The sequence below is a fragment of the Oreochromis niloticus genome, linkage group LG3, assembly GCF_001858045.2.
Source record: "Oreochromis niloticus isolate F11D_XX linkage group LG3, O_niloticus_UMD_NMBU, whole genome shotgun sequence".
Lineage (NCBI taxonomy): Eukaryota > Metazoa > Chordata > Actinopteri > Cichliformes > Cichlidae > Oreochromis > Oreochromis niloticus.
The window spans coordinates 39,743,029-39,768,903 of record NC_031967.2 but is presented as its reverse complement, the minus strand read 5'-3'; the positions used below and the strand labels follow the sequence as shown (position 1 = coordinate 39,768,903).

Here is a 25,875-nt window from a genome sequence, read left to right as displayed (position 1 = left end):
ATTTTTGCTTGATGCATAAAGTTAAAAGATTAAAACTAATAAAACAAGTTTTAAAAAGAGACTTTTTCATTTGATTACATTTTGTATGATGGATTATGCAGAAAAAGTAGAATTGGGCTAAAAGATCTATCACTTTATCACCTATTCAGGTTGTAAATCGTGTTTTTAAAAAGTAACTAAGTAACTAAGTAATTAATTACTTTTGAAAATAAGTAATCAGTAAAGTAATGGGATTACTTTTGGGGGGAAGTAATCAGTAATTAGTTACTGATTACTTTTTTCAAGTAACTTGACCAACACTGCTCGTTACAACATCTGATCCTGTTCATGATCCTGATTATTACACTGACTGACCAAATATAGAAGAACTACAACCACTGCAATGGAAGCAACCAAAAGAAATGATGTCATGTTAAAGTTTTAAAAACTGTAAAGTTTGTTTTCTGTCACAAAGTGGCGCTATGTTTCACCTGAAATAAATTATTAAAGCTCCTTAGACTACAATGACCTGGATGACTGAGAACCTTCACAGACAAATTATTAAAGTTATTTTCTCAGTTCTCCCAAAGCTTCCAGCTCACCCAGAATAAATATAATAAAGGTTTCATGAGTATCACTGATATATTAGCACTTATTTCACTATTTAAGCAGAATGTTTCTGTTTATACTTCCAGTGTTCTCTTAACTTTTATATGATTTATACAAACAAAATATCCATAAAATCATAAAATAATGTTTATTTAAATAATTTTAAAAAAACAGACATCAAGTGAGACAGTTTCCTGAAAATAAAACTTTAACTGCAGTTTGATGGTTGGTGTCAGTGTTTGGTGTTTGAGCTCTCCTAAAGCCAAATGCAACTACTGACCTATAAATACACTGTGTCAGTACAGTAGAGCACTGTTTTACCAAAAAGATGATCTCACACCTGACTCGGATGCTAATAGTAATACTACAACATTATCACATTAATAGCCTTCAGCAAAGCGCATATTTCACCCACACAGAGTGTCTACAGGGAGTGCAGAATTATTAGGCAAATGAGTATTTTGTCCACATCATCCTCTTCATGCATGTTGTCTTACTCCAAGCTGTATAGGCTCGAAAGCCTACTACCAATTAAGCATATTAGGTGATGTGCATCTCTGTAATGAGAAGGGGTGTGGTCTAATGACATCAACACCCTATATCAGGTGTGCATAATTATTAGGCAACTTCCTTTCATTTGGCAAAATGGGTCAAAAGAAGGACTTGACAGGCTCAGAAAAGTCAAAAATAGTGAGATATCTTGCAGAGGGATGCAGCAGTCTTAAAATTGCAAGGCTTCTGAAGCGTGATCATCGAACAATCAAGCGTTTCATTCAAAATAGTCAACAGGGTCGCAAGAAGCGCGTGGAAAAACCAAGGCGCAAAATAACTGCCCATGAACTGAGAAAAGTCAAGCGTGCAGCTGCCAAGATGCCACTTGCCACCAGTTTGGCCATATTTCAGAGCTGCAGCATCACTGGAGTGCCCAAAAGCACAAGGTGTGCAATACTCAGAGACATGGCCAAGGTAAGAAAGGCTGAAAGACAACCACCACTGAACAAGACACACAAGCTGAAACGTCAAGACTGGGCCAAGAAATATCTCAAGACTGATTTTTCTAAGGTTTTATGGACTGATGAAATGAGAGTGAGTCTTGATGGGCCAGATGGATGGGCCCGTGGCTGGATTGGTAAAGGGCAGAGAGCTCCAGTCCGACTCAGACGCCAGCAAGGTGGAGGTGGAGTACTGGTTTGGGCTGGTATCATCAAAGATGAGCTTGTGGGGCCTTTTCGGGTTGAGGATGGAGTCAAGCTCAACTCCCAGTCCTACTGCCAGTTTCTGGAAGACACCTTCTTCAAGCAGTGGTACAGGAAGAAGTCTGCATCCTTCAAGAAAAACATGATTTTCATGCAGGACAATGCTCCATCACACGCGTCCAAGTACTCCACAGCGTGGCTGGCAAGAAAGGGTATAAAAGAAGAAAAACTAATGACATGGCCTCCTTGTTCACCTGATCTGAACCCCATTGAGAACCTGTGGTCCATCATCAAATGTGAGATTTACAAGGAGGGAAAACAGTACACCTCTCTGAACAGTGTCTGGGAGGCTGTGGTTGCTGCTGCACGCAATGTTGATGGTGAACAGATCAAAACACTGACAGAATCCATGGATGGCAGGCTTTTGAGTGTCCTTGCAAAGAAAGGTGGCTATATTGGTCGCTGATTTGTTTTTGTTTTGTTTTTGAATGTCAGAAATGTATATTTGTCAATGTGGAGATGTTATATTGGTTTCACTGGTAAAAATAAATAATTGAAATGGGTATATATTAGTTTTTGTTAAGTTGCCTAATAATTATGCACAGTAATAGTTACCTGCACACACAGATATCCCCCTAAAATAGCTAAAACTAAAAACAAACTAAAAACTACTTCCAAAAACATTCAGCTTTGATATTAATGAGTTTTTTGGGTTCATTGAGAACATGGTTGTTGTTCAATAATAAAATTATTCCTCAAAAATACAACTTGCCTAATAATTCTGCACTCCCTGTATAAGAAAAGCACAAACTGAGTTCTCACACAGTTAAAATAAAGTCAGAGCGTGCTACAGGTTATCACTCATGAACAGTTATAATCACATTTTATTTGTGTCTCTGTGTGAGAGTGCAGTCTAATGCTCACATTGTTAACTGTTAATCTATTTGCAGACCTGTTGCTCTGCTGGGATGAACTGGCAACCACTCCAGGATGCTCCCGCCTCTCTCCCCATGACAGCTAAAAAAGACTCCAAACACCCCCACACAACACTGAACTGGATAAGTAGTTGACTACATGTATGGATAAACCGAGTGCTTTTAAATGCACTCAAAATTAACAGACAGCAAGCTGCTGGTTGAGCTGGTGAACCACAGGTCAAAGCGTGCTGCAGAGGCCTGAGTCTGGGTCAATGCCTGTTCATACATGTCATTCCTCCTCACTCTGTCCCTGATTTACTGTCCTTTGTGTGCACTGTTCAATGAAATAAGGGCTAAAATGTTAAAAAATCAATATTTAAAAACAAACAACATAAAAATAAATGATTCCCAGAAACACAGTAAAGTTTAACAATGTACATGTTAATGTTGTCTCCTCTTCTTTCAGCTAGACAATGTTTCCAACCCTTAACCACTTGATTTATCTCTGAAGTGCACGACGACACCAACCTGCTACAGTTGTGTGGTTCAGCTTAAATGTATATATGTGCACACGTCTCTGTCTTTGCAGCAGTGACTGAGAATGAGTCACCGCTGTTGGTATATTTTAATGCTGATCTTAAATTAAAAATATATTTTCATCATGACTATTTCCATTTCCTCATTTCAGTAACTGCACTGCATTACTGTGTGCATGTTTTACCAGAAAGACAGTGACCTCTTTAAACACTGAGACATAACAAACCTAACTACAGGTCAAATGTCAAATATAAAGGGCTACATCTGACTGGTGTATGTAAAGGACCAGTTCATCAAATTTACCAAAGGTAAGATTAAACTGGATGCCAACTGGTTTCTGAAAACATGGAGATAAATACTAACGTGCCACATGCTGGTTTTAATTATTATGTTTGATGAGATTTATTATACAAAGTAAAAAACAAACTTGTGGTTACAAACCCTCTCCTGTGTTATTCAAATGCATCTTTGATTATTCAAAGATAAATTTAAATGACACTGTTCTTTGTTCCCATTTTCTAGTTCTAACATAGACACCAATAACAAGTCTGACTGGTCAAAAAGTGTTTTTGTTTTCACATCTTATCTGACTGCTTCTGCTTTTTGTTGTGGCATTTCTACAATTAAAGGAGAGAAAGTGTCTTCCTAACCAAATAAGCACAAAGTCAATTTGATATGTGGGGGCCATGTCATGAAAATCCAAGTCGATGAGCACTTCATATGCATGCACCACAGCCAAGCTGGAAGCTAGTTTGTCGTGTCTATTGACCCAGACAGTGGTTCAGTGGTAAACACAGGTCATGTCCACACTAATACGTTTTCGTTTGAAAATGCATCTTTTTCTCTCCGTTGTTGCGTTTTTGGTCAAAGAAAACGCAGCGTTTTGAAAACGCTCTCCAAAGTGGATACATTTGAAAACGACGTTTTAGCGTCACAGTGTGGACAGCGTAACCCCAGTCTTTCGGAAATGATGACGCATTTGAGTCATATGATGTGACCAATTAAACTAAGATAGCGGAGGGCATTATACAGCAGTTGTTTTGTTTACTCTCAATTTTGACAGCCCTATTAAAGATTAATGTCAGTTCGTACATGCTCCAGATAGCTTTTCTTCGAATTCTTTAATTCTCACTCGCTTTTGCAACTTTGTACTTTTGTATTACTGGGACCAACAACTCCACCTCATTGTCAGTCCATTTAAAAAACTCTATGCTTTTCTTCAACGTTTTGCCGTGACATTTCAAAGACCCGGAAAGTAAATAAACGGCAGACAGATGTTGCACAAATAATTGAGATGAAGCTCAGGAAGTACAAGAATATAAGAAAAACATACGTTTAATCGGTGCGGTGTGAACTGACTGAGTAAATGTTCGCAAAGAATCAAATCCAGGTAAATGCGTAGTAAAAACAGAAAATGGGATTTATGTAAAAAGATTTTCAGTCGACTTTACTGTACCTCTGAGAATAAGAGCCCCTACTTTCACTGTTTCTCTGCCTGACATCATCACCTTGTCATTACAAAGTAGGGACTGGTCTCTTGGTCTGCTGCAGCTCGCTCGTATGTGAAGCTCGAGGAGATCGATGGACAAACTGCCAATCGATCGTTTATGTCCTCCAAGGTGAGATATCTGCACATGACAAACACAGAACAACTGTGGTTTCTTTGAGGGGAAATGTGCACCAACTGCACATTTCCTTGAGGATAATGAGACACCAAGGCTGCAATCACTCACATCTACCAGATCACAAACTTCATATGACCAGAGTCAAAGGAGCTGCAGACGATCACTGGTTAGCACAGCGCCCATGAGGCAAAGCTGTTTCTGGAAAAAAAAAAAAAAGTCCACGTGCACAGATTACCTGTTCCCACTTGCAGCAGGTAGCAAATTGCTGTCTACCCGTGACTTTTCCATTCAGCACCATGAAAAGTCCATGCGACAAATGCGAGTCCAGCTGCTCACTGAGCCTGCTAACTGCTGTGTATTTTATTGTGAGTAGAATAAAACAACAATTAGAATAGAATGTGCTTAGATAACAGGGGGTGGCTGTAGATCAGAAGAACGGGAAATGATTCCTAAGTGTGTGTTTTGTTAGGATGACTTGGGTCAACCCTTGTGGACAATTGTGGACTTTTATTCTCAATGCATTTCATGTGACCTTAAAACTCTCAAGAATGAGATTAAGTTGCTGAACCCTGAGGAATTTATTGACAGTGGGGGTCTGCCTGTCATAAAATGAGGAGTAAGAGCTGCTTCAGCCAGATAAACAGGAAGCCACAGTTATTAGTCTGGAGGAGGGCAACCCCCCAGACTGAACAATAGAATTAGTGGAAGGGGGGGTCCAGGTGGCAATCAGAGCACTCAGTATCTAAATTGCTTCAATTTGTTTGATCAACATTATCAGTGTAGACAAGTATTTAGGGGAAGTTGGGGTGATGATGAACTTGGTAGATCAGTCAACTGTTGAGAAGGAGGTAGGGATTAATAACTATTAATAAGCCTTTGTACTGGCATAACAGCTCCTGAGCCGCTTACTAAGCAGACCAATCAATTCTGTGGAGAACACCATCATCCTTCCTGGACGTTCCCTCAGATTTCTGTGCATGGATCATACAGGAGGGTCTGAAGTATTTTAAGCCAATCTTATTGTTCTTGTTGTCTGGATATTACTTTTATTCTGTTTTCGCACAGATTCCTGGATTCCTTTACCCCAGTGTGTGGTGACCCTACCCTGAGTAATGAGAGAGTGTCTCTTTGGATAAATGGATGTTTGGCTTCTCCACCTCTCTGGACCTAAGAGCACCATTTCCCCTTTTGCAGTGTGTTGTTCTAATATTAACGTCAATGTAAAATAAGTGCACTGGACGTCAGCTTTATTTAACAATTTCAGGGACCCAATCAGATATCAAAGGGTCAGTCCCAACCCAGGTCCCCATTTAGTGACAATTTCAAGATGATTTGTCGAGTTGATTACAGCTTCTACATAACAAAAAAATATAATTAAAAAGATTGATGAGTATGGTTTCTTTGAAATAAACGAGTCAGGAATTTTTCTTCATTCCTATCAAGCATTTCCCCGAAATACCAACTATTACACTTGCTGCACCCTTAAATGCAGCATAAGCATCATGTCAGTGGCTGCCTTATCTGTATGTTTAGGATCATTATCCTCCTGCATTGAACAAAACTGAAGGACTGTTTGTTAACTTCAGTGAGAACTCTGACATTTCTAAAGTGAAGTTTATTTATATAGAAGAAAGTGTTAACAAGCTTAAAAGGTGAGCAGTAAATAAAAAAAGGGTTAATCACACAGTATCGCTGTGTGTTAAACTGCTCCTCTTCCTGGAGTGAAGCACAGCCTGATAACCCTCCCTCTTCTTCCTGCTCTTAAACACAGCACCTCCTCTCTGTCCACGTGTTTCCTCGTTCCCTCCCCTTCAGATCTGCACTTTGAACATGGGTGTAACCAACATGTGGTGACGTGTAAGAGCTGACAGGCTGCATTCACTGCAGAAACATGTTGTTGAGATCAGAGCTCAGACTAGTTTCAGTTATAAGAGAAACTCACACAGTCACTGACACTGAGAGGAGAAATGGCACAGAAAGGAGTTCAGCTGGACCGAGAAACCTTCTCTTGTTCCATCTGTTTGGATCTACTGAAGGATCCGGTGACTACAGCCTGTGGACACAGCTACTGCAGGAACTGTATTAAAAGTTTCTGGGATGAAGAGGACAGGAAGGGAATCCACAGCTGCCCTCAGTGTAGCAAGACTTTCACACCGAGGCCTGTCCTGGAGAAAAACGTCATGTTTGCAGCTTTAGTGGAGCAGCTGAAGAAGACTGGACTCCAAGCTGCTCCAGCTGATCACTGCTATGCTGGACCTGAAGATGTGGCCTGTGATGTCTGCACTGGGAGGAAGCTGAAAGCCATCAAGTCCTGTTTAGTCTGTCTGGCCTCTTACTGTGAGAAACACCTCCAACCTCACTATGATGCAGCTCCATTAAAGAAACACAAGCTGGTGGCCCCCTCCAAGAAGCTCCAGGAGAACATCTGCTCTCGTCATGATGAGGTGATGAAGATTTTCTGTCGTACTGATCAGCAGAGTATCTGTTATCTTTGCTCAGTTGATGAGCATAAAGGCCATGAAACAGTCCCAGCTGCAGCAGAAAGGACTGAGAAGCAGAAGGAGCTCGAGGTGAGACGACTAAACATCCAGCAGAGAATCCAGGAGCGAGAGAAAGATGTGAAGCTGCTTCAACAGGAGGTGGAGGCCATCAATGGCTCTGCTGATAAAGCAGTGGAGGACAGTGAGAAGATGTTCACTGAGCTGATCCGTCTCATCCAGAAAAGAAGCTCTGATGTGAAGCAGCAGGTCAGATCCCAGCAGGAAACTGAAGTGAGTCGAGTCAAAGAGCTTCAGGAGAAGCTGGAGCAGGAGATCGCTGAGCTGAAGAGGAAAGACGGCGAGCTGGAGCAGCTCTCACACACAGAGGATCACAACCAGTTTCTACACAACTACCCCTCACTGTCAGCACTCAGTGAGTCTACACACTCATCCAGCATCAATATTCGTCCTCTGAGGTACTTTGAGGATGTGACAGCAGCTGTGTCAGAGACCAGAGATAAACTACAGGACATTCTGAGAGAGGAATGGACAAACATCTCACTGACAGTCACTCAAGTGGATGTTTTACTGTCACCAACAGAGCCAAAGACCAGAGCTGGATTCTTAAAATATTCACGTGAAATCACACTGGATCCAAACACAGCAAACACACATCTGTTATTATCTGCGGGGAACAGAAAAGTAACATTTATGAAACAACAAAAGTTTTATTCTGATCATCCAGACAGATTCACTGTATGGTGTCAGGTTCTGAGTAGAGAGAGTCTGACTGGACGTTGTTACTGGGAGGTGGAGTGGAGAGGGGGAGCAGTTTATGTCGCAGTTGCCTACAAGAATATCAGCAGAGCAGGAAGAGGCAATGAATGTGGATTTGGTTGGAATGACAAATCTCAGGCATTATATTGTGACACAAACGGTTATAAACTTCAATATAACAAAGTCCAAACTGTCCTCTCAGGTCCTCGGTCCTCCAGAGTAGGAGTGTACCTGGATCACAGAGCAGGTATTCTGTCTTTCTACAGCATCTCTGAAACCATGACTCTCCTCCACAGAGTCCAGACCACATTCACTCAGCCGCTCTATGCTGGATTTCGGCTTGGGTTCTCTGATGGAGACACTGCAGAGTTGATTAAAGTCAAATAGAGAAGACAGGTTCATGTTGATCCCTGACCATTATATGTACTTGTGTAGTTTCTAAATGAGGCTTTACATTTTAGAAGCTGAGAAGTTCAGTGGTCCATTGATGTGTGAAAATAATATTGCACTGATTCAAACTGTACTTACATTTATGGACATTTTTTTATGATTATGTGATCGTGCTCCTAACAATCAATTATTGTATTTAGAGTAAAATCATTTAAAGCCATTTTCAAATAAAAAGTTTGACAGATTAAATCAGATATCATGTTTCTATAGAAATTGATACAATCAGATAACTGCTTGAACTGCTTTACTTAAATTTCCGAAATTTTAGCAGAAAGTTTCCTTTTAGACATGTCAGTTCCACAATCAGGACTTTGGAGGAAAACAAATAAAAGCATGGGTGACCGTGGTTCAGGGGGTTGGGAAGCTCATCTTGTAACCGGAAGGTTGCCGGTTTGATCCCCTGCTCCGTCTTGTCTTGGTCGTTGTGTCCTTGGGCAAGACACTTCACCTACTGGTGTTGGCCAGAGGGGCCGATGGTGCGATATGGCAGACTCGCTTCTGTCAGTCTGCCCCAGGGCAGCTGTGGCTACAACTGTAGCTCGCCTCCACCAGTGTGTGAATGTGAGAGTAAATGAATAGGGGAATTGTAAAGCGCTTTGAGGGTCTCGAAAAGTGCAATATAAATGCAATCCATTATTATTAAGTAATAGTGAGCTGTAATGAATATTGATTTTTTTCTCTCAGTAACAAAAACAGACTCATTTTCAGTACATAAGATAACCAATCCCAGTTCAAATCTGTTGTCAGTAGACTCATTAACATCATGGTAGATAGTTATTCGGTATATGATGCTTTCACAAAACTCAGTTTAGAACAAAGACTTCTGATGTTTAGATGAAGAATACCTGGACCAGATCTAGTTTGAAAATCAGTTAAAAACAGGACATTGATGAGAGCAAACAACAGGGGCATGATATCAGCAAACAACATCGTTTAACACAAAAACAATAAAACTCCAATCAAATTTATGCAGATATTTCTGCTTCTTACTCGTCTGCAAACATCCAGCATGCTTTAAATATTCCTGCTGTTTTTGCACTAATTTTAGTTTTTGTTAGCAGGAAGTTCATGTTGAGCTCAGTGAGTTTGATTTGAATTTATATGTGAGAAAATAATACACACAACTAAACCTGACAAAGTACGTACAAACTCCAAAACGTACAAACTCCAAAGCACATTCTTTGTGTTTATTCTGCAAATACTTCACTATATTGCATAAATGTCAGTTACAAGCTTAACCTCCCAGGACCTGGCGTTCATATACATATATGGACATCACATTTTGGGTTGTCTAGACCAAAATACTAAATTTTGCTCTACAAGAGCCGGATATCCACTTAGGAGGACATTATGCTGTCACTGTTCTATTGAAATTTTAAATTAATGTCTTCATATGTGGATCTAATTTTTCTCAGAACCAAAAATCATTTTTAAAAAAATCACGTAAGTCTTTGTTTTTACAGTCATCAGGTGCAATGAGCCCAAATAGCAAAGAAAAATTAAAAATTCATGCCACGAAAGAGTTCAGGTCTTAGGAGGTTAAATATAAGGTTGAAAAAAAAAAAGTAATTGCATCCAGGCTATTGATCAAGTAATTGCGATTAATCACGATTAATTACAGAAAATTGTGAGATTAATTAGTTAATTTTTTAATTTATTGAAAGCAATAATACATATATATATTTTACCATAACTCTGGTTGTAGTGGCCTGTCATTAAAATTTCAACTGGTGTATACTTTTAAGTCCGAACACATACAAACTCCAAAACACGACGGAAGTGCTCCAGGATGCTAGGGGCAGTGTTGAGCTTTTGTTACCTAGTGGCTACACAAGCCAGGAAGTACCAACGACCGGATTTGGTGTGTGGTAGTAACAGGTAAATGAACATAATTTTTTTTTATTATTTGAATATATATGAGTGTTTGTGTATAAAAACACAAACAATACACATATGCTTTCAATTGTGTAATTTAAGTGACCTAGGTAGCTCTGTTTTGGAAGTTCAGTTAACGCTAGAAATGTGTTTTGGAGTTTGTACGTGCTTTGTCTCTATGGGCCACCGTATATATTTATATATAAACATATATAAATAAAACCATGTTTTTTTTTTTACATTAGTAATTCCTTTTGTGCATAATTTTATATTGTTGTTGATAATAAATTAATTAAAGCAACAAAACAACCTGAAGAGCCGGTTGGGAGCCGAAAGAGCCGGCTCTCTTTTCAGTGAGCCGATCTGAAAGAGCCAGTTCCCTAAAAAGAGCCGGAATTCCCATCACTAATGGGTCGGGTGTATCCTTTGTGGCCCAACCTATCCCAGAATTCATAGCGCGGCCCAGTCAATTCCAGTTTCCAACAATGGCAGCAGCTACTTAGTTTTAATATTACTCTTATTACTATTTCTGGGTCACCAAAAAAAAAAAAAAAAACTTAACATATTGTCAGGGGAGAATGTAGCTGTGTAAACTTTAAATATCTGCTTGATTTATCAAGACATCACATATTTGCAAAAGTGGTCCGATATTTTTGGAGACATCTGTTACCCACCAGTACGATAGCTAACTGGGAGGTCAAGGCTCACTAGAGCTGGTGAGAACAGCAAACTCCCGGCACATCATTTCCAACTCCCCCCCCCCCCCCCCCCCCCCCCCCCCCGCGGTCTTTCGCTACTCAGGTTAAACATGATATATATAAGTCACTTAAATAACTTAAAATGTTATTGTTTGGTTTTTATCAGTGTTTTATTTGTTCCTGAGTAAATTGGTTTGGCTGAGATTAAAGTTATAGTTTTCACACAGCTGAATAAACACCAAACAGAAAACTGATTAAACAGAAGTGAGAGATGGTCGAGAATTTACTTCAGTGTCCTGTTATATTTGAGGGAGCACGGTGCAGACGGCTGAGTTTATTAAACTCCACTGAGACAGCTGGTAACACAAATCTAAAGGCTAGACCCTCCAATTCCACAGCCTCACATGTCCAGCCTTCCCAGTCTTCGAAGGACCCGGCACACGTAGACCGCAAAGGCTGGGTCCTCCGAAGGATGCAGCCTAGGTTTGGGGACACAGCTAGAGAATATGAGCTGAGGGAGACACCTGGTGGACAAACGCAGACATGACAAGAAGAAAGACTAAGGGGCAGACAGGTGACAAACAGCTGGAAATACTTGTTGGAAAGGATTGAAGCAGACCACAGAGGTGTTGTCAGATACACTGGTGGATAAAGAATCAGTTAGTGAGGAGGCTCAAGGTATTGCTTGGTATCTATTCTGGGCCTCTGGAATGGACCAAAACTGCCTTTCTGTCCCCCCTTTCAGAGGTCACAGGGGTACTGTTGGGTCTGCGCTTCCACAGGCCCCGCTGGTTTAGAGACTTATTCTCGTTAACGACAAAGACAAGCCAAACATCTTTTACTTGCTAGCAAGGGAAGGCTTGGTCGGAACCAGGCTCTTGGAGCTCAAGGCTCCTCACCCGTCTCCAACCCAACTTCTTCAACAAGCAGCCTTCCTCGCAGCTATTTATTTCCATTACATTTACAGTTTGGAGTACCTCCCCTCGTAAAACCCCCCTATGGTTCTAAAAGACAAGGCACTATGTGTGTATGTGTGTGCACGTGTAAGCACCTGTATGCATGTGTATGCATGTGCAAGAACGTGTGTGTGTGTGTGTGTGTGTGTGTGTGTGTGTGTGTGTGTGTGTGTGGTATGTGTGAGAATGTGTGTGTCATGGGGGTGTTTGTGTTATTACGAGTGCTAAACAAGAAGAGTTCCCAGATGGTCCAGTGGACACATGTGTGACTCCTGTGATTAAAGCATCTTTCTTTCAGCTTAACGAGTGAACCGTCAGCTCGTTCACACACACGTTAAAGTCCGTTTGGCTCGACTCCACCGAACAGAGGCAGCAAAATAACATAGCTAACATTAACAGTGCAGTGAATCCTGCTTGTGCCGTCATATTCAGGACTGCAAACCGAGCAGCATCACTGACTTTCAGCTTGTTGTGTTTGTGGATATATGACTGACTTTAATTATCCATAAAATCATCACATTCTCTGTAAGATTAAGGTCAACTACTGAATGGCGTATATTTTAAAGTAAAGGCTTTAAAACCAAGCTGACGCTGAAAGTACAAACATCACTAATGTCACATAACTTTGCCGACATGTGGCCAACAGTCATGTTTTAATGTTCTTCATTATTAAACATTCGCACATAAATAAGTGACATGATATTCAGTACTTACTTTTGAAAGTTTACTCTTCAACCACCCCGCTTCAGCCATCTGCCGTTTTTTTCCGAAAAAAATATCCACACCCACCGCTGCGCTATGAATTGTGGGATATATGGGACCACGAAGTGTACACCGGACCACGCTTCAAATTTGGGGAAATGAAGGGCGCATTTGTCGACCACATTTGGAGTACACTTCATATGTTGAATGTTTGGCGGGAATATTGAGACAAAGATGACACAGGAATACTTCTACACAGTATCTAAAAAGTGTAGGTTTGAACAGAACGCAGGGCAGGAACGACAACAAGGATTAACTTATTAACCCATACACTACATGGAATAGGTAACCTCCCAACAGGTCTCAGCTTTTACTGTAATACAGTGTTCCCTTGTTTATCGTGGGAGTTACATTCTAAAAATAACCCGCAGTAGGTAATATCTGGGAAGTAGCCAACTTTATTTTTTACAATTATAGTAGATGTAAAACCCCTCACTAAACATTTTAGACAGTTCTCTCAGACAGGCATGAACATTTTCGCACTTTTCTCTCTTGTTTAAACACCCTCAAAGTTCAAACCTTCGTAGAAAAATAAGTCCAGTATTATAGAATGAAACCAAAGATCAAACCCTGTTTTCAGGTCCAGAACATGGGAATAGAGCAGCTGCCAGAGAATTCAGCATTAATGAATCAATGGTACAGAAGTAGAGGAAGCAAGTAGATTGAGTTGAGTAAAGTTTGACTTATCTGACTGTTTTGTTTTGCTTAATGCACCTTATAATCCGGAAAATACGGTAACTTCTACCTTCCTTTAGCATGTCCAGAAGTCCAACTTTTTGCGCAATGGTTAGCATCTTCCTCTGCCTTTTGGGTGCTACCACAGGTGCCTTTGACGGTGCAAAACGTTTTGTCAACATTGTTGTGTTTGTTGGGGAGAAAACTTACAAACATAAAGTACAGCACTTCAGAGTCACACTGCTAGCATTATAATATTTATGTAAATTTAGCAAGCTGAACCCATTCTGTACTTTTTAGGATTGACATTGATTGACAATGGTCTACAGCTGTTTAGGATGCAGAACACAATGAACTGTAAACAAAAAAAGCATGCAAAAAAAAAAAATTCAATGAAACAGCGAGACCGTGAGAAGTGAACCAGGTTATAGCGAGGGACCAGAAACTGTTGAACATGTGATCATCTGTAAAAAGTATGATGGAGAAAGAAGAGAATTAGTGCTATTATTTAAGGACAGCAGTCATGATTTGACACTGGGAATTTTCTTTGTAGTGATAGAAACCAACAAACTTTACAATCTGTGATTTGAAATCTTCAAATTTAAAATTCATTGAAAGAATAGAGTTTCTGATTTTTTGGGGGGATTTTTTTTTAGCGATTCTTCTGTCCACACTCCAGTCCAGTAGGTGGCACTGATACACCTGTAAGCTGGTTTGCCAACCACCATCAAACTCTGAAGAAGAAGAAGAAGCTGAAAGGAGGAGAGGGAGGAGCAAAGAGTAGTTGTGACAAGTGGCGTGTGTGCAGACTTGGCTGCTGTTGATGAAGCAGACTGAACTTAAAGGAGAGACACAAACTAAAGTATCGATACAGTCACATCAGTGTGGATCTGATACCAGCGTCTGTATCGCTTCTATCGATGCTTGTATCGATCCGCTCAGCCCCAGTTGAGGCAACAATGAGTTCAGTTCAGTATCTGAGAGAGTTCATCAAGGAGAGAATAACTGCTGTTTGTGAAGAAATCTTCTCAGAGGTTCAAAAAACCATCGTCCAGTATGAGGAGGAGACCAACCGTCAGCACAGACTGCTGGATATCAGCCGGAAACCCGACAGAAACTCACACATCATAGGTATGGACATGTTTTTAACTCTGTGCTGTTCAAGCTCAGATTCTTCAGTGTGACTGACTTTACTAGAAGATGTTAAACTGGGTATTTATCAGTGCTGTGGGTCAGTGTCCAGTGATGGACTATGTTGTCACTGATAGGTTAGGTTTTAATACATTCAATTCATTTATTTATTAACCTTCCTGTCGTGTTCTGGTCAAATCTGACCGATTTACATATTAAAAAACTCATAAATATTGTGTTTTACATCCGATTGCCTTGAGGCTTTATGGCATCCTGCACACTATGCACTTGAACGACCTACTGAGTAACCCATTAAATGTCGCACTGAATGACCATTGACCCACCCACTGAACTGAATTTGGTGGTGAATAATGTTAATTATGTTGATTATGTTATGTTAATTATGTTAATTTAAAAGCTGTTAAAACTGACCGGTCAATTCTGACCGGGAACACTAAAGTAAGGGGGTGGAGGTGAACACAACCAGGGGGTTAAACTTTTTTTCTCTAACAGATTCCAGTGTTGAGTACATCAGGCATCAGTGTTTTAGATCCTCTGTAAACACTGATACTGTGCAGTAAAGATATAGTTAGATGTCAGCAGAAAACACATTTAATAAAACTTTGTGTCTTTGCTCACTATTAGAGTTGGTTCTTTTGAGCTTGTCATTTGTGCAAAGTCACATGACCATTGCTTGTATGTGTACTGATAAAATGTTTTATCCATATTGGTTTGAGCTACTGTTGGATGTAGGAAGCAGTCTCGTTGCTGTAATTTTTCCGTTGCACACAAGAAACCACAAGTTCCTGTTTTTATAAGTTTAGCAGGACTGCTCAATTCTGCTTTTTACATGCTTTGTTCGTTAAAGGGTCACGCCATAAACAGAGCGACTGAAAGAGGTTACCACATATGGTAACAGGAAGTGTCTCACACAAACACATACACACACACTTGCTCACACATAAGCTTGCATTAACTGAACTGTGTAACAACTGTTGTCAATAAAAGAGGCAAAGAGGGAAGTCAGGTTTGGAGTTGCTTGCTGCTCCCTTTGCCGGCAAGTAAAACCGATTGAGCTCCGAGTGTCTGCTTTGTTCGCCGTGATTGGTCTCTGAGACAGCGAGGTCTGAAAGTTTAGACCTAACACTCACCGTGAGGAGCCTTAATGCTAACATATTAGTGTGTGGTTGTGAGTGTGCGCAGCTATTTCCCTGAGCTGCTGTGTGTGGTTCATAATGGGTCATATGACAGGCTGATCACCATTTATTCAGGTTTTCATTCATGCTTTTAAAAAATAGTTTGAGTTTTTATGTCAACACATTAGTGATTATTGTTCTTGTGTTTCTTTGTTCCTCAAGACCTCCCACAACAACATGACTGTGAGGAAGAGGAGGGTCTGGATGAGCAGCAGGTCTGTAACCAGGAGAGGAACTCCAGTCTGGACCAGGAGGACCCAGAGCCTCCACAGATTACAGAGGAACAGGAGGAACTCTGCAGCAGTCAGGAGGGAGAGCAGCTTGGACTGAAGCAGGAGGCTGAAGGCATTATTGTCTGGACTGATGAAGAGCAGCTCAGACTGCTGGAGACCATCTGGAAATCTGAGATAAAGTTACACAGAATAGGTATGTAAAACTCTGATGTCTTAATAACATTGAATATGACTCACCGGCATCACAGTGAAACAGTGGTTAGCTGTGTAGCGCTGTTTTTTTTTTTTTTTTTTTTTTTAATTGAACTTTTTATTGCAAAGCAGGAAAACAACAGTCACAGACATATACATACACAGGACAGAGATGTACCTAGATGTATGGAGGTTATGGGAGTCCAAAATAAATAAATAAATGAATAAATAAATGAATAAATAAATAAATAAATGAATAAATAAATAAATAAATAAATAATAGTTAAAAAAAGAAAAATGCTAGAAATTGTCCCTTTGTTGCTAGGCCAAATCCCATATCCTCAATCTCAACCTCTGAGTGGAAAGAGTGACCAGATAGGCCAAAAAAGGGTCCCATGTGCGGTAGAAAAGGAAAGGTTTGTCCTTAAGTGCTGTAGAGAAGGCTTCCATTGGCACAATACTTATCACAGTCTGTAGCCACTGGTTGATAGATGCAGCCTTATCAGAAATCCACAGTACCATGATGCACTTTTGAACGTAGTGCAACAGTATATGAAGGAGTCATTTACTGCGGAAGTTGGCAGGTAGCTCATCATTTAGCCCTAACAAGCAAGTCCTTGGACCCAGATACAGTCGGCAATTAAATATGATGCATAGTTTACCTAAGAGTGATCTCCAAAACTGTAGAATAAAAGGACAGCTCCACAGACGATTAAAAAAAAGAATCGAAGGCAGACTGACATTTGTTACATTTGCTATCACTTCCAACATAAATGACAACAGAAAACTACAAAACAAGATCAATCCTACTACTCCTTCTGTGAACACCAGAAAAAAAAGTAAATTCTTTATCGTTAGGATGAAGAGTCCACCAGGTGTCAACTAGATCAAGTTCGTTACAAGTTAAGTGCTTTGGCCCTTGTAGACATTTGAATGTGTTTGGGAGGGGATCAATGCTTAATTGTAGAAAAATAACATTTAAAATCTCCGGCTATCACAGAATTATCACAAACCCAGTGAGAAAAGGAAGAGAAAGCATGAGCAATAAAGTCGTTAGACTGTACTGGTGGAAGATAAATATTCAGAAATGACACTGCCTGACCACTTAGGGTGCGCTTTAAGGAAAGATATCTACCAGACTTATCACAAATTCTTTGGTCAACTGTCAGCAGTAGGTGTTTATGTATTAAAATGGCCACACCGTGGCTCTTACTCGTAAAAGAGGAACTAAAAACTTGACCCAATCACGTTTTAATTTTAGGTGCTCCTGAGGAGACAGGTGAGTTTCCTGTAACAAGGCAACATGAACATTTTCTCTCTTAAAAGAACTCAAGATTTTTTTCCGTTTGATAGGGCTGTGTATAGGGGTGGGCGGTATAAACGGTATACAGTCGAAACAATATGAATTGTGAAGAGTAGAGATTTTGACTATACTGCATGGATGTAAGATCCTAACCAGAGCTCAAAGTTTATTTAATTTTAGAGGCACGGGAAAAATTGAAGGTCCACCTGTAATAAGCAGCATGAATGAATCTCTGTGACCTGATTTTCTGTTTTCATTTACATAAACACATTTCCACCATTAACTCATGCAAAAAGGTGAAAATTAGTGCATAAAAATTCAGCAGGATAAAAGACATGAAACATCTGAGTTTCAAATTTCTACCCACCGCTCAGACAACACAGAGACACAAACCCAACAACACAAGTTTCATTTTGTTATGTTATCAGTTTAGGTTAAAGAATTATATGTTTGCTCTGCAGCATGGAAATGGTTACATTTGAATCTATGTCTGTGAAGGTTCTCAGTCATCTAGGTCACCGTACTCTAAGGAGCTTGGAAAGAAAAGCATCTGGACTTGTTTAAGTTGCTTGAAGACGTTTCACCTCTCATCTGAGAAGCTTCTTCAGTTGTAAGGTAAAACAGTGGAGAGTCCCAGATTTAAGCCCCTCGGGGGGGGGGCATGGACCCTCTATTGATCCTCTACCTAATCACATGAGTCAAGGTGTCAAAACGGGTGTAGGTTTCGCGTGAATCCATTGTGAAACCTAGCCCCACCTGGAGCTGGGCGATATGGCCTAAAATCCATATCGCGGTATAATTTGAAGCATGTGGGATATATTCTTTTCTTCTGTCAACAGTGCGCCTTATAATCTGGTGCGCCTTATGTATGAATTCTGGTTGTGCTCACTGACCTCAAATTTTATGTGGTACACAGCGCTGAAAAATCTGTCAAAAATGTTTTAGTACGACTTTGGTAAGCTGCAAAGCCCCCCTGCTTGATGGATTGTCGGAGCATTACAGCTACCGCAGTCAGGAGCCTCGCAAAGTAATCTGGGTCCAAAACTCCATCTGCTTCAGGTCCCAAATGCCAGAGGTGGGTAGTAACTAGTGTTGCAACGGATCAAAAGTCTCACGGTTTGGATCGGATCACGGTTTTAAGTCACGGATTGGATCAATTTTCAGATCAGCAAAAAAGGAAAAAAGACAAAAATGTAACATTTACTTATTAACTTATTGAAGTATTTTTTGCCTGTTAAAAACATTCAACTCAAGACTCATTCCACGAAATTATTAAAAAAAAAATATGGTTCAATATAGGGCAGTACAGGGCTTTGTATCTACCACTCAATTCAATTCAATTTTATTTATAAAGCGCCAAATCACAAAAACAGTCGCCTCAAGGCACTGTATATTGTAAGGTAGACCCTACAATAATACATAGCGCTCATTATATCGCACTCCGCTGTGATATAATCAGCTGTCACGGTCACGTAGCTTTCCGTTGCCCTGGAGGTCCACCCATTTGTAATAGTTAGGGCAACAGAAGATGTCTGGGACAGTTCAGCCATAACTTTAAACTTTTCCTGCTCATACATTCTTGGAACGATCTTGCCACTAAACTGGACGCTCAACGGGATATCATAGCGTGGCTCAAGCATGTTCATCATAGTTTAAACCCCTTGTTTTGCACAATGGAATACAGCCTCCCGTCTGCAGCTAAACACCCCAATAGCTTTTGTAATAGCTTTAGCCCGGTCAGACTGGGCAGCAAAGGGCTGCTTAAGTACCGAAAACTCCTCTGCTCCTCCACTTGGACCGCTAGCGCTGGCCATAACTATCGCTTGACAAACCCACCACGCGCACCATACACATACTTTGGGAGTGGGATCAGTTCGGATTACGGATCAACCGTGATCCGTTGCACCACTAGTAGTAATGAGTTACATTTACTCCGTTACATTTACTTGAGTAAGTTTTTGAAAAAAAATTTACTTTTAAAGTACCTTTTTTGCACAATACTTTTTACTTTTACTTGAGTACATTTGTGAAGAAGAAACGGTACTTTTACTCCGCTACATTTGCAAAATTCAACTCGTTTGACTTTACTGTTGCCTGGCATAATTTGCAGATGATATTGCTTGAAGCCGCTGCAATGCTTTCGACCAAAACAGGCCCAGCTTGATGAAACCATCAACATGCGCGATCACGGTATAGGCAAAATGTCTACTGTTGGCCAAATTCGTATAGTTTCTACCGTATACCGTTTATACTGCCCACCCCTAGCCCCACCCTATCATGTGATTTTCCTGAGGTCAAGAGGCCCAGGATGTTAGTGGGCGTTAAGGCGTCTGGGAAGGGATCTCAACACTGGATTATAGATGGCAGACAGTTTGTGTCGTAAGCCACCGCCTCTGTTCAAAGATGGCCGTTCACAGTGGACATAGATGGCTTCTTTCACTCCTCTTTCAAACCGTCTGTCTTTTCTGTTCAAAATGTGAACATTGGTGTCCTCGAAAGAGTGACCTTTCTCTTTAAATGCAGATGGACAGCCGAGTCTTGTCCCATGGAGTTGACTCTTCTATGTTGTGCCATGCGTTTATGAAGTGGCTGTTTGATCTCTCCAATGTAGAGGTCTGAGCATTCCTCGCTACACTGTACAGCATACACTACGTTGCTACGTTTATGTTTAGGAGTTTTGTCTTTGGGATGAACCAGTTTTTGTCTGAGTGTGTGGCTGGGTCTGAAGTACACTGAGATGTTGTGCTTGGAGAAGACTCCTGAGTTTTTCTGATAAACCGCCTACATAGGGGTTGGTGTCTCATCTTCATTTCTGTGCCTCTTTGCTGACTTGATGAAAGCCCAGTTAGGATAACCACGTTTTAAGAGCTTCCTTTACATGTGTGTCTTACCTGTTTTTCCCTTCAGGCTTAGAGGGAACATTTTCTGCCCGGTGTTGTAGGGTCCGGATTACTCCAAGTTTGTGTTCCAGAGGGTGGTGGCCGTCAAAGAGGAGGTAAACTTCAATGTTGAAGTTTCCATTCTCTTCAACGCGCGGTGTGGAAAATAACATGTAGCAGTATTTTCAGTGAGTGTTATATTAATCTAGAAGCTAATGAACATGCAAATCATAGGGCATTAGACGAAGTGTTTTGCTTGTAACTGCATACGTGCCTGCACAGGGGCGGTTAGAACAGGATGTACTCAGGATGTGCCATATACGATCATGGGCCCCATAACGAGAACAACAGGAAACAGCTGGGGGTGAAAGAGCGTTGAAACCGTTAGTGAAGAATAAACTTCAATACCATAAAAGGGGTTGCAGTTAACTGTCACTGTTGCATGATAATATACTCTGCTTACGCATACAGGACATGTACAGCCCTTTAAATAGTGAAGCCTGTGTGTTTACTCTTTGAGATCTACGCGGAGGGTGGTATTGTGTACATCTCCCACATATATGTGCTTAATAAATAATTATTGTTGACTGGACCTGGACCACAGTCCAGGAATGGCAAACCGTTATCCTTTGTATCTTCCCTGGTGAACTTTAAGTTTCTATCCGCAGTAAAGGATTCTGCTTCTTGGGTTTTGATTTTTACCCAGGTGTCTTCCACATATCTGTACCAGTCGCTAGGTACTCTCCCTTTAATGGAGCCAAGAGCCTTTCTTTCCACTTCCTACATGTAACGGTTGGCTACAATAGGTGACACCGGGGAGCCCATAGCACAGCCATGTTTTTGTCTGTAAAAGCCCTTGTTTTATTTAAAATATGTGGTTGCAAGGCAGAGGTCTAACAGTGTGCAAATCTGATCAGGGGTGAAGTTGGTTCTGTTTTCCAAGGAACTGTCTTCTTGTAGTCATTTCCTGACAGTCTCCACTGCCTCCGTTGTAAGTATGCAAGTGAAGAGAGAGACTACATCAAAGGACACCATGGTTTCATCTGGTTCAAGTGTAAGTTTCTGGAGCTTGTCAGTGAAATCGGTGGAGTTTTTGATGTGATGTGGGGTGTTCCCCACAGTGGGTGCTAGGATGGTTAGCAAGGTGTTTAGAAATGTTGTAAGTGGCTGAGTTTATGATGCTAACAATGGGTCTGAGTGGGACCCCTTCTTTGTGGATCATAGGAAATCTGTAAATGCAGTGTATACCATGTCCTGGGTATAAACGACATTATGTAGGGTGATCAATGATTTTGTCCTTTTCAAGTTGTTGAGGTCAACCTTCATTTTGTCGCTGCTTGTGGGGTCCCGTTTTAAGGCTTCATAGGTATTGTTGTCACTGAGGAGTCTGGTAATTTTTGTGTCGTAATCCGTTGTGTTTAGAACAACAGTGCTCTCTCAAGTGCTAGAGCCATCTACATTACTACGTTACTTGTAACGCGTTACTGTAATCTGATTAGTTTTTTCAAGTAACGAGTAATGTAAGGGATTACTATTGCAAAAACGGTAATTAGATTACCGTTACTTTCACGTAGGAACGTTGCGTTACTGCGTTACTAAAACCGTGATTTTTTTTGCGAGAATGTCTCATGACAGTGACGTAAGCGAGTGCGACGTTCGTGACAACAGCTGTGTGCAGATCAACAATGGACAGTGCGGGAGAGAGTTTGAGCATGCAGCGTTTAAAGCGTGGAAGTACTGACCTTATTTTGAGTTTGATTCCATAAAAAGTGACAAAAACATTAGCGTCCGTTGTGCGTGGGAAGAAAACTTCTTTTTACAGCGAAAAACCCCCTAAACTTCCAAGCAAGCACCGAGTGTACTACGACGTAATGTGAAATTCACAGAGAAATTCGCGGATTCTTCCACTGACCGCTGCAGCACACCTGCACCAGGGTAAACCTCCGCCTAACCCACTCCTGCTTTATAGGTGAAAATAGAGCAACAGGACCGCTAGTCTTTGATTTTATTTATTTTCTGCTGTGTTTTACTCGCATCTATTTGAAAGAGTGAGTGTAAACACAAAAAAATATTTTATTTTATGTGCTGGAATGTGCAGAAAATAGGTTTAAATGTTAAACAAATTTCTTCCAGTCAGAGAATGTTGCATATAATTAAGTTTTTGCTTGATGCATAAAGTTAAAAGATTAAAACTCATAAAACAAGTTTTAAAAAGAGACTTTTCCATTTGATTACATTTTGTATGATGGATTATGCAGAAAAAGTAGAATTGGGCTGAAAGATCTATCGCTTTATCACCTATTCAGGTTGTAAATTGTGTTTTTAAAAAGTAACTAAGTAACTAAGTAATTAATTACTTTTGAAAATAAGTAATCAGTAAAGTAACGGGATTACTTTTGGGGGGAAGTAATCAGTAATTAGTAACTGATTACTTTTTTCAAGTAACTTGACCAACACTGGTGGTGGCAGCATCATGCTCTGGGGGTGCTTCTCTTCAGCAGGGACAGGGAAGCTGGTCAGAGTTGATGGGAAGATGGATGGAGCCAAATACAGGGCCATCTTGGAAGAAAACCTCTTGGAGTCTGCAAAAGACTTGAGACTGGGGCAGAGGTTCACCTTCCAGCAGGACAACGACCCTAAACATAAAGCCAGGGCAACAATGGAATGGTTTAAAACAAAACATATCCATGTGTTAGAATGGCCCAGTCAAAGTCCAGATCTAAATCCAATCGAGAATCTGTGGCAAGATCTGAAAACTGCTGTTCACAAACGCTGTCCATCTAATCTGACTGAGCTGGAGCTGTTTTGCAAAGAAGAATGGGCAAGGATTTCAGTCTCTAGATGTGCAAAGCTGGTAGAGACATACCCTAAAAGACTGGCAGCTGTAATTGCACCACTTTTCAGTTATTTATTTGTAAAAAATGTTTGGAATCATGTATGATTTTCGTTCCACTTCTCATGTGTACACCACTTTGTATTGGTCTTTCACGTGGAATTCCAATAAAATTTATTCATGTTTGTGGCTGTAATATGACAAAATGTGGAAAAGTTCAAGGGGGCCGAATACTTTTGCAAGCCACTGTATGTCCACTGTGAACGACCATCTTTGAACAGAGGTGGTGGCTTACGACACCAACTGTCTGCCATCTATAATGCAGTTTTGAGATCCCTTCCCAGACACCTTAACATCATGTGACTAGGTAGAGGCTCAATAGAGGGTCCATGTCCCTCTTGGGGAACACTCCCATAGGGTTTAAATCTGGGACTCTCCACCATTTGACCTTACAACTGTAGAAGCTTCTCAGATGAGAGGTGACACGTCTTCAAGCAACTTCAAGCAAAAAGTCCAGACGCTTTTCTTTCCAAGCTCCTTAGACATTAGATATGAACAGTTTACAGGTCTGGGTAAGTATGGATAAATATTTCTATTCTGTTTTGGAAAATATGGAATTCAGAGTTTCTAAACTGAAATTTATCAGACAAGAAGAAAGTTTTGATGGCATTTCAAGCGCAGCAAAACCTTTTACCACAGTGTAATAGAGCTCTGCCCCAGCATGCCTTCCTATAACTGTAGCCAATCCAGACATCCACATTCATTTAACAAAAAACATCTATTTATTTCATACATCATAGAGATTCACTTATGAAGCTGAACTTTGAACTTTAAACATCTGAATCAGTGCCTAAATAATTTGTCATATTTGTACACTTTAAATTTCAGTTATATATGTGAGCAACATGCTCACTATGTAGAGATCTGCTAATAGTTCAGATCAGTAAATATTTTTTTTGATCATTTTTTCCCTCTTTGTACATTCAGATGTCCTACAGCAGCATGCTTTTGAGGAAGAGAAGGTTCTTACAGACCGGGAGGTCTGTAACCAGGACAGGAACTCCAGTCTGGACCAGGAGGACCCAGAGCCTCCACAGATTAAAGAGAAACAGGAGAAACTCTGCAACAGTCAGGAGGGAGAGCAGCTTGGACTGAAGCAGGAGGCTGATACTTTGATGGTGACACCTGCTTATGAGGAAAGTTCCCACAGTGAGCAGCTCCTTCCTCACAGCTCTCCTGAAGCAGAGAGCCGAGATCATGAAGAAAATGGGCATGTGGACTCAGGATCTATGAGAAATGCAGAGCTGAAGAAGAGATGTCACAGGAAGAGAAGACACAGTCAGAAAGCAGACAATAGTCCTGTGTCTGCGAGTCAAAGTAGAACACACACAAAGAACAAACCTGTACAATATGACATGTGTGGAAAACCGTATTCTTGTAGCACCTTTGGGAAAGGATTTGCTTACTTATCAGTGTTCAAAAAACACACGAGAATTCACACAGGTGAGAAACCATATTCTTGTAACACCTGTGGGAAAAAATTTGCTGACTCATCAGGGTTCATAAACCACACGAGAATTCACACAGGTGAGAAGCCATATTCTTGTAGCACCTGTGGGAAAAGATTTATTACCTCGTCAGCGTTAAAAAAACACGCGTATTCACACAGGTGAGAAACCATATTCTTGTAGGATCTGTGGGAAAAGATTTGCTGACTCATCAGCGTTCTTCAAACACACGAGAATTCACACTGTTCAAAGCTGCTATAAGTGTAAGCAGTATTCTTGTTGGATCTGTGTGGAAAGGTTTGTCGATAGGATACAATTAAAGAAGCACTTGAGAATTCATACTGGTTAAAATGTTCCTACTTATAAAATGTGGGACAGCTGTGAGTCATCGCTGAACACTTGAGTGAAAAGATGATCCATATTTAAGTCAGTATTTTTTTTGTCCAGAGCAATAAAGAACTCAGCATTGTTTTGTTTTTTTCAGTTTACAGTGGTCCCTCGCTATAACGCGGTTCACTTTTTGCGGCCTCGCTGTTTAGCAGATTTTTTTGGTGCAATTGTGCATGCTGTTTTTTTTTTTGTTTTTTTTCACAGCACATTGTGTTCTGCATCCTGATTGGCTGTAGACCATTGTCAATCAATCTCGTGCTGTGTCCTCTGTACAGTACAGAATGCATTCAGCTTGTGTAATTTACATAAATATTTGATCACTAACAGTGTAACTCTGAAGTGCTGTACTGTGTTTTTGTAAGTTTTGTCCCCAGCAAACACAACAATGATGACGAAACGTTTGCACCATCAAAGGCAACCACCTTTGGTAAAATTCCTGCCAAGAATTCAGAAAAGTCTAGTATAAAGTTCTTATTATATTTAGGAGGTCGATACACCAGCGCACATTGCACCGGTGTGGACAGGTGAATTTCAAATAACTGCAGTTCAAAGCTGCCATAAGTGTCAGCTGTTAACTGCTGAGAGTTGAAGCAGTTTTTATAAACAGTGGCTAATCCTCCGCGTCAAGCGGTCGTCGGGACAAGTTGAGGTAGTTGCAGTCTGAGGGGACAAGT

At 40.6% G+C, this 25,875-nt stretch overlaps 2 protein-coding genes across 2 annotated transcripts; both read left to right on the top strand.

The window, feature by feature from the left end:
• The first annotated feature begins 6,739 nt into the window (after nucleotides 1–6,739).
• Nucleotides 6,740–8,648, top strand: LOC109199364 (tripartite motif-containing protein 16-like). The gene has a single exon (XM_019354688.2). The coding sequence runs from the start codon at nucleotides 6,831–6,833 to the stop codon at nucleotides 8,505–8,507; it is 1,677 nt and encodes a 558-aa protein (XP_019210233.1). The 5' UTR covers nucleotides 6,740–6,830; the 3' UTR covers nucleotides 8,508–8,648.
• Nucleotides 8,649–14,296: 5,648 nt separating this feature from the next.
• Nucleotides 14,297–25,282, top strand: LOC109199366 (zinc finger protein 14-like). Its single transcript, XM_019354691.2, has 3 exons — nucleotides 14,297–14,667; nucleotides 16,026–16,289; nucleotides 24,291–25,282. Exons 1-3 carry the CDS (start codon nucleotides 14,457–14,459, stop codon nucleotides 24,974–24,976), a joined length of 1,161 nt encoding a protein of 386 aa, XP_019210236.1. The 5' UTR covers nucleotides 14,297–14,456; the 3' UTR covers nucleotides 24,977–25,282.
• Nucleotides 25,283–25,875: the final 593 nt, after the last annotated feature.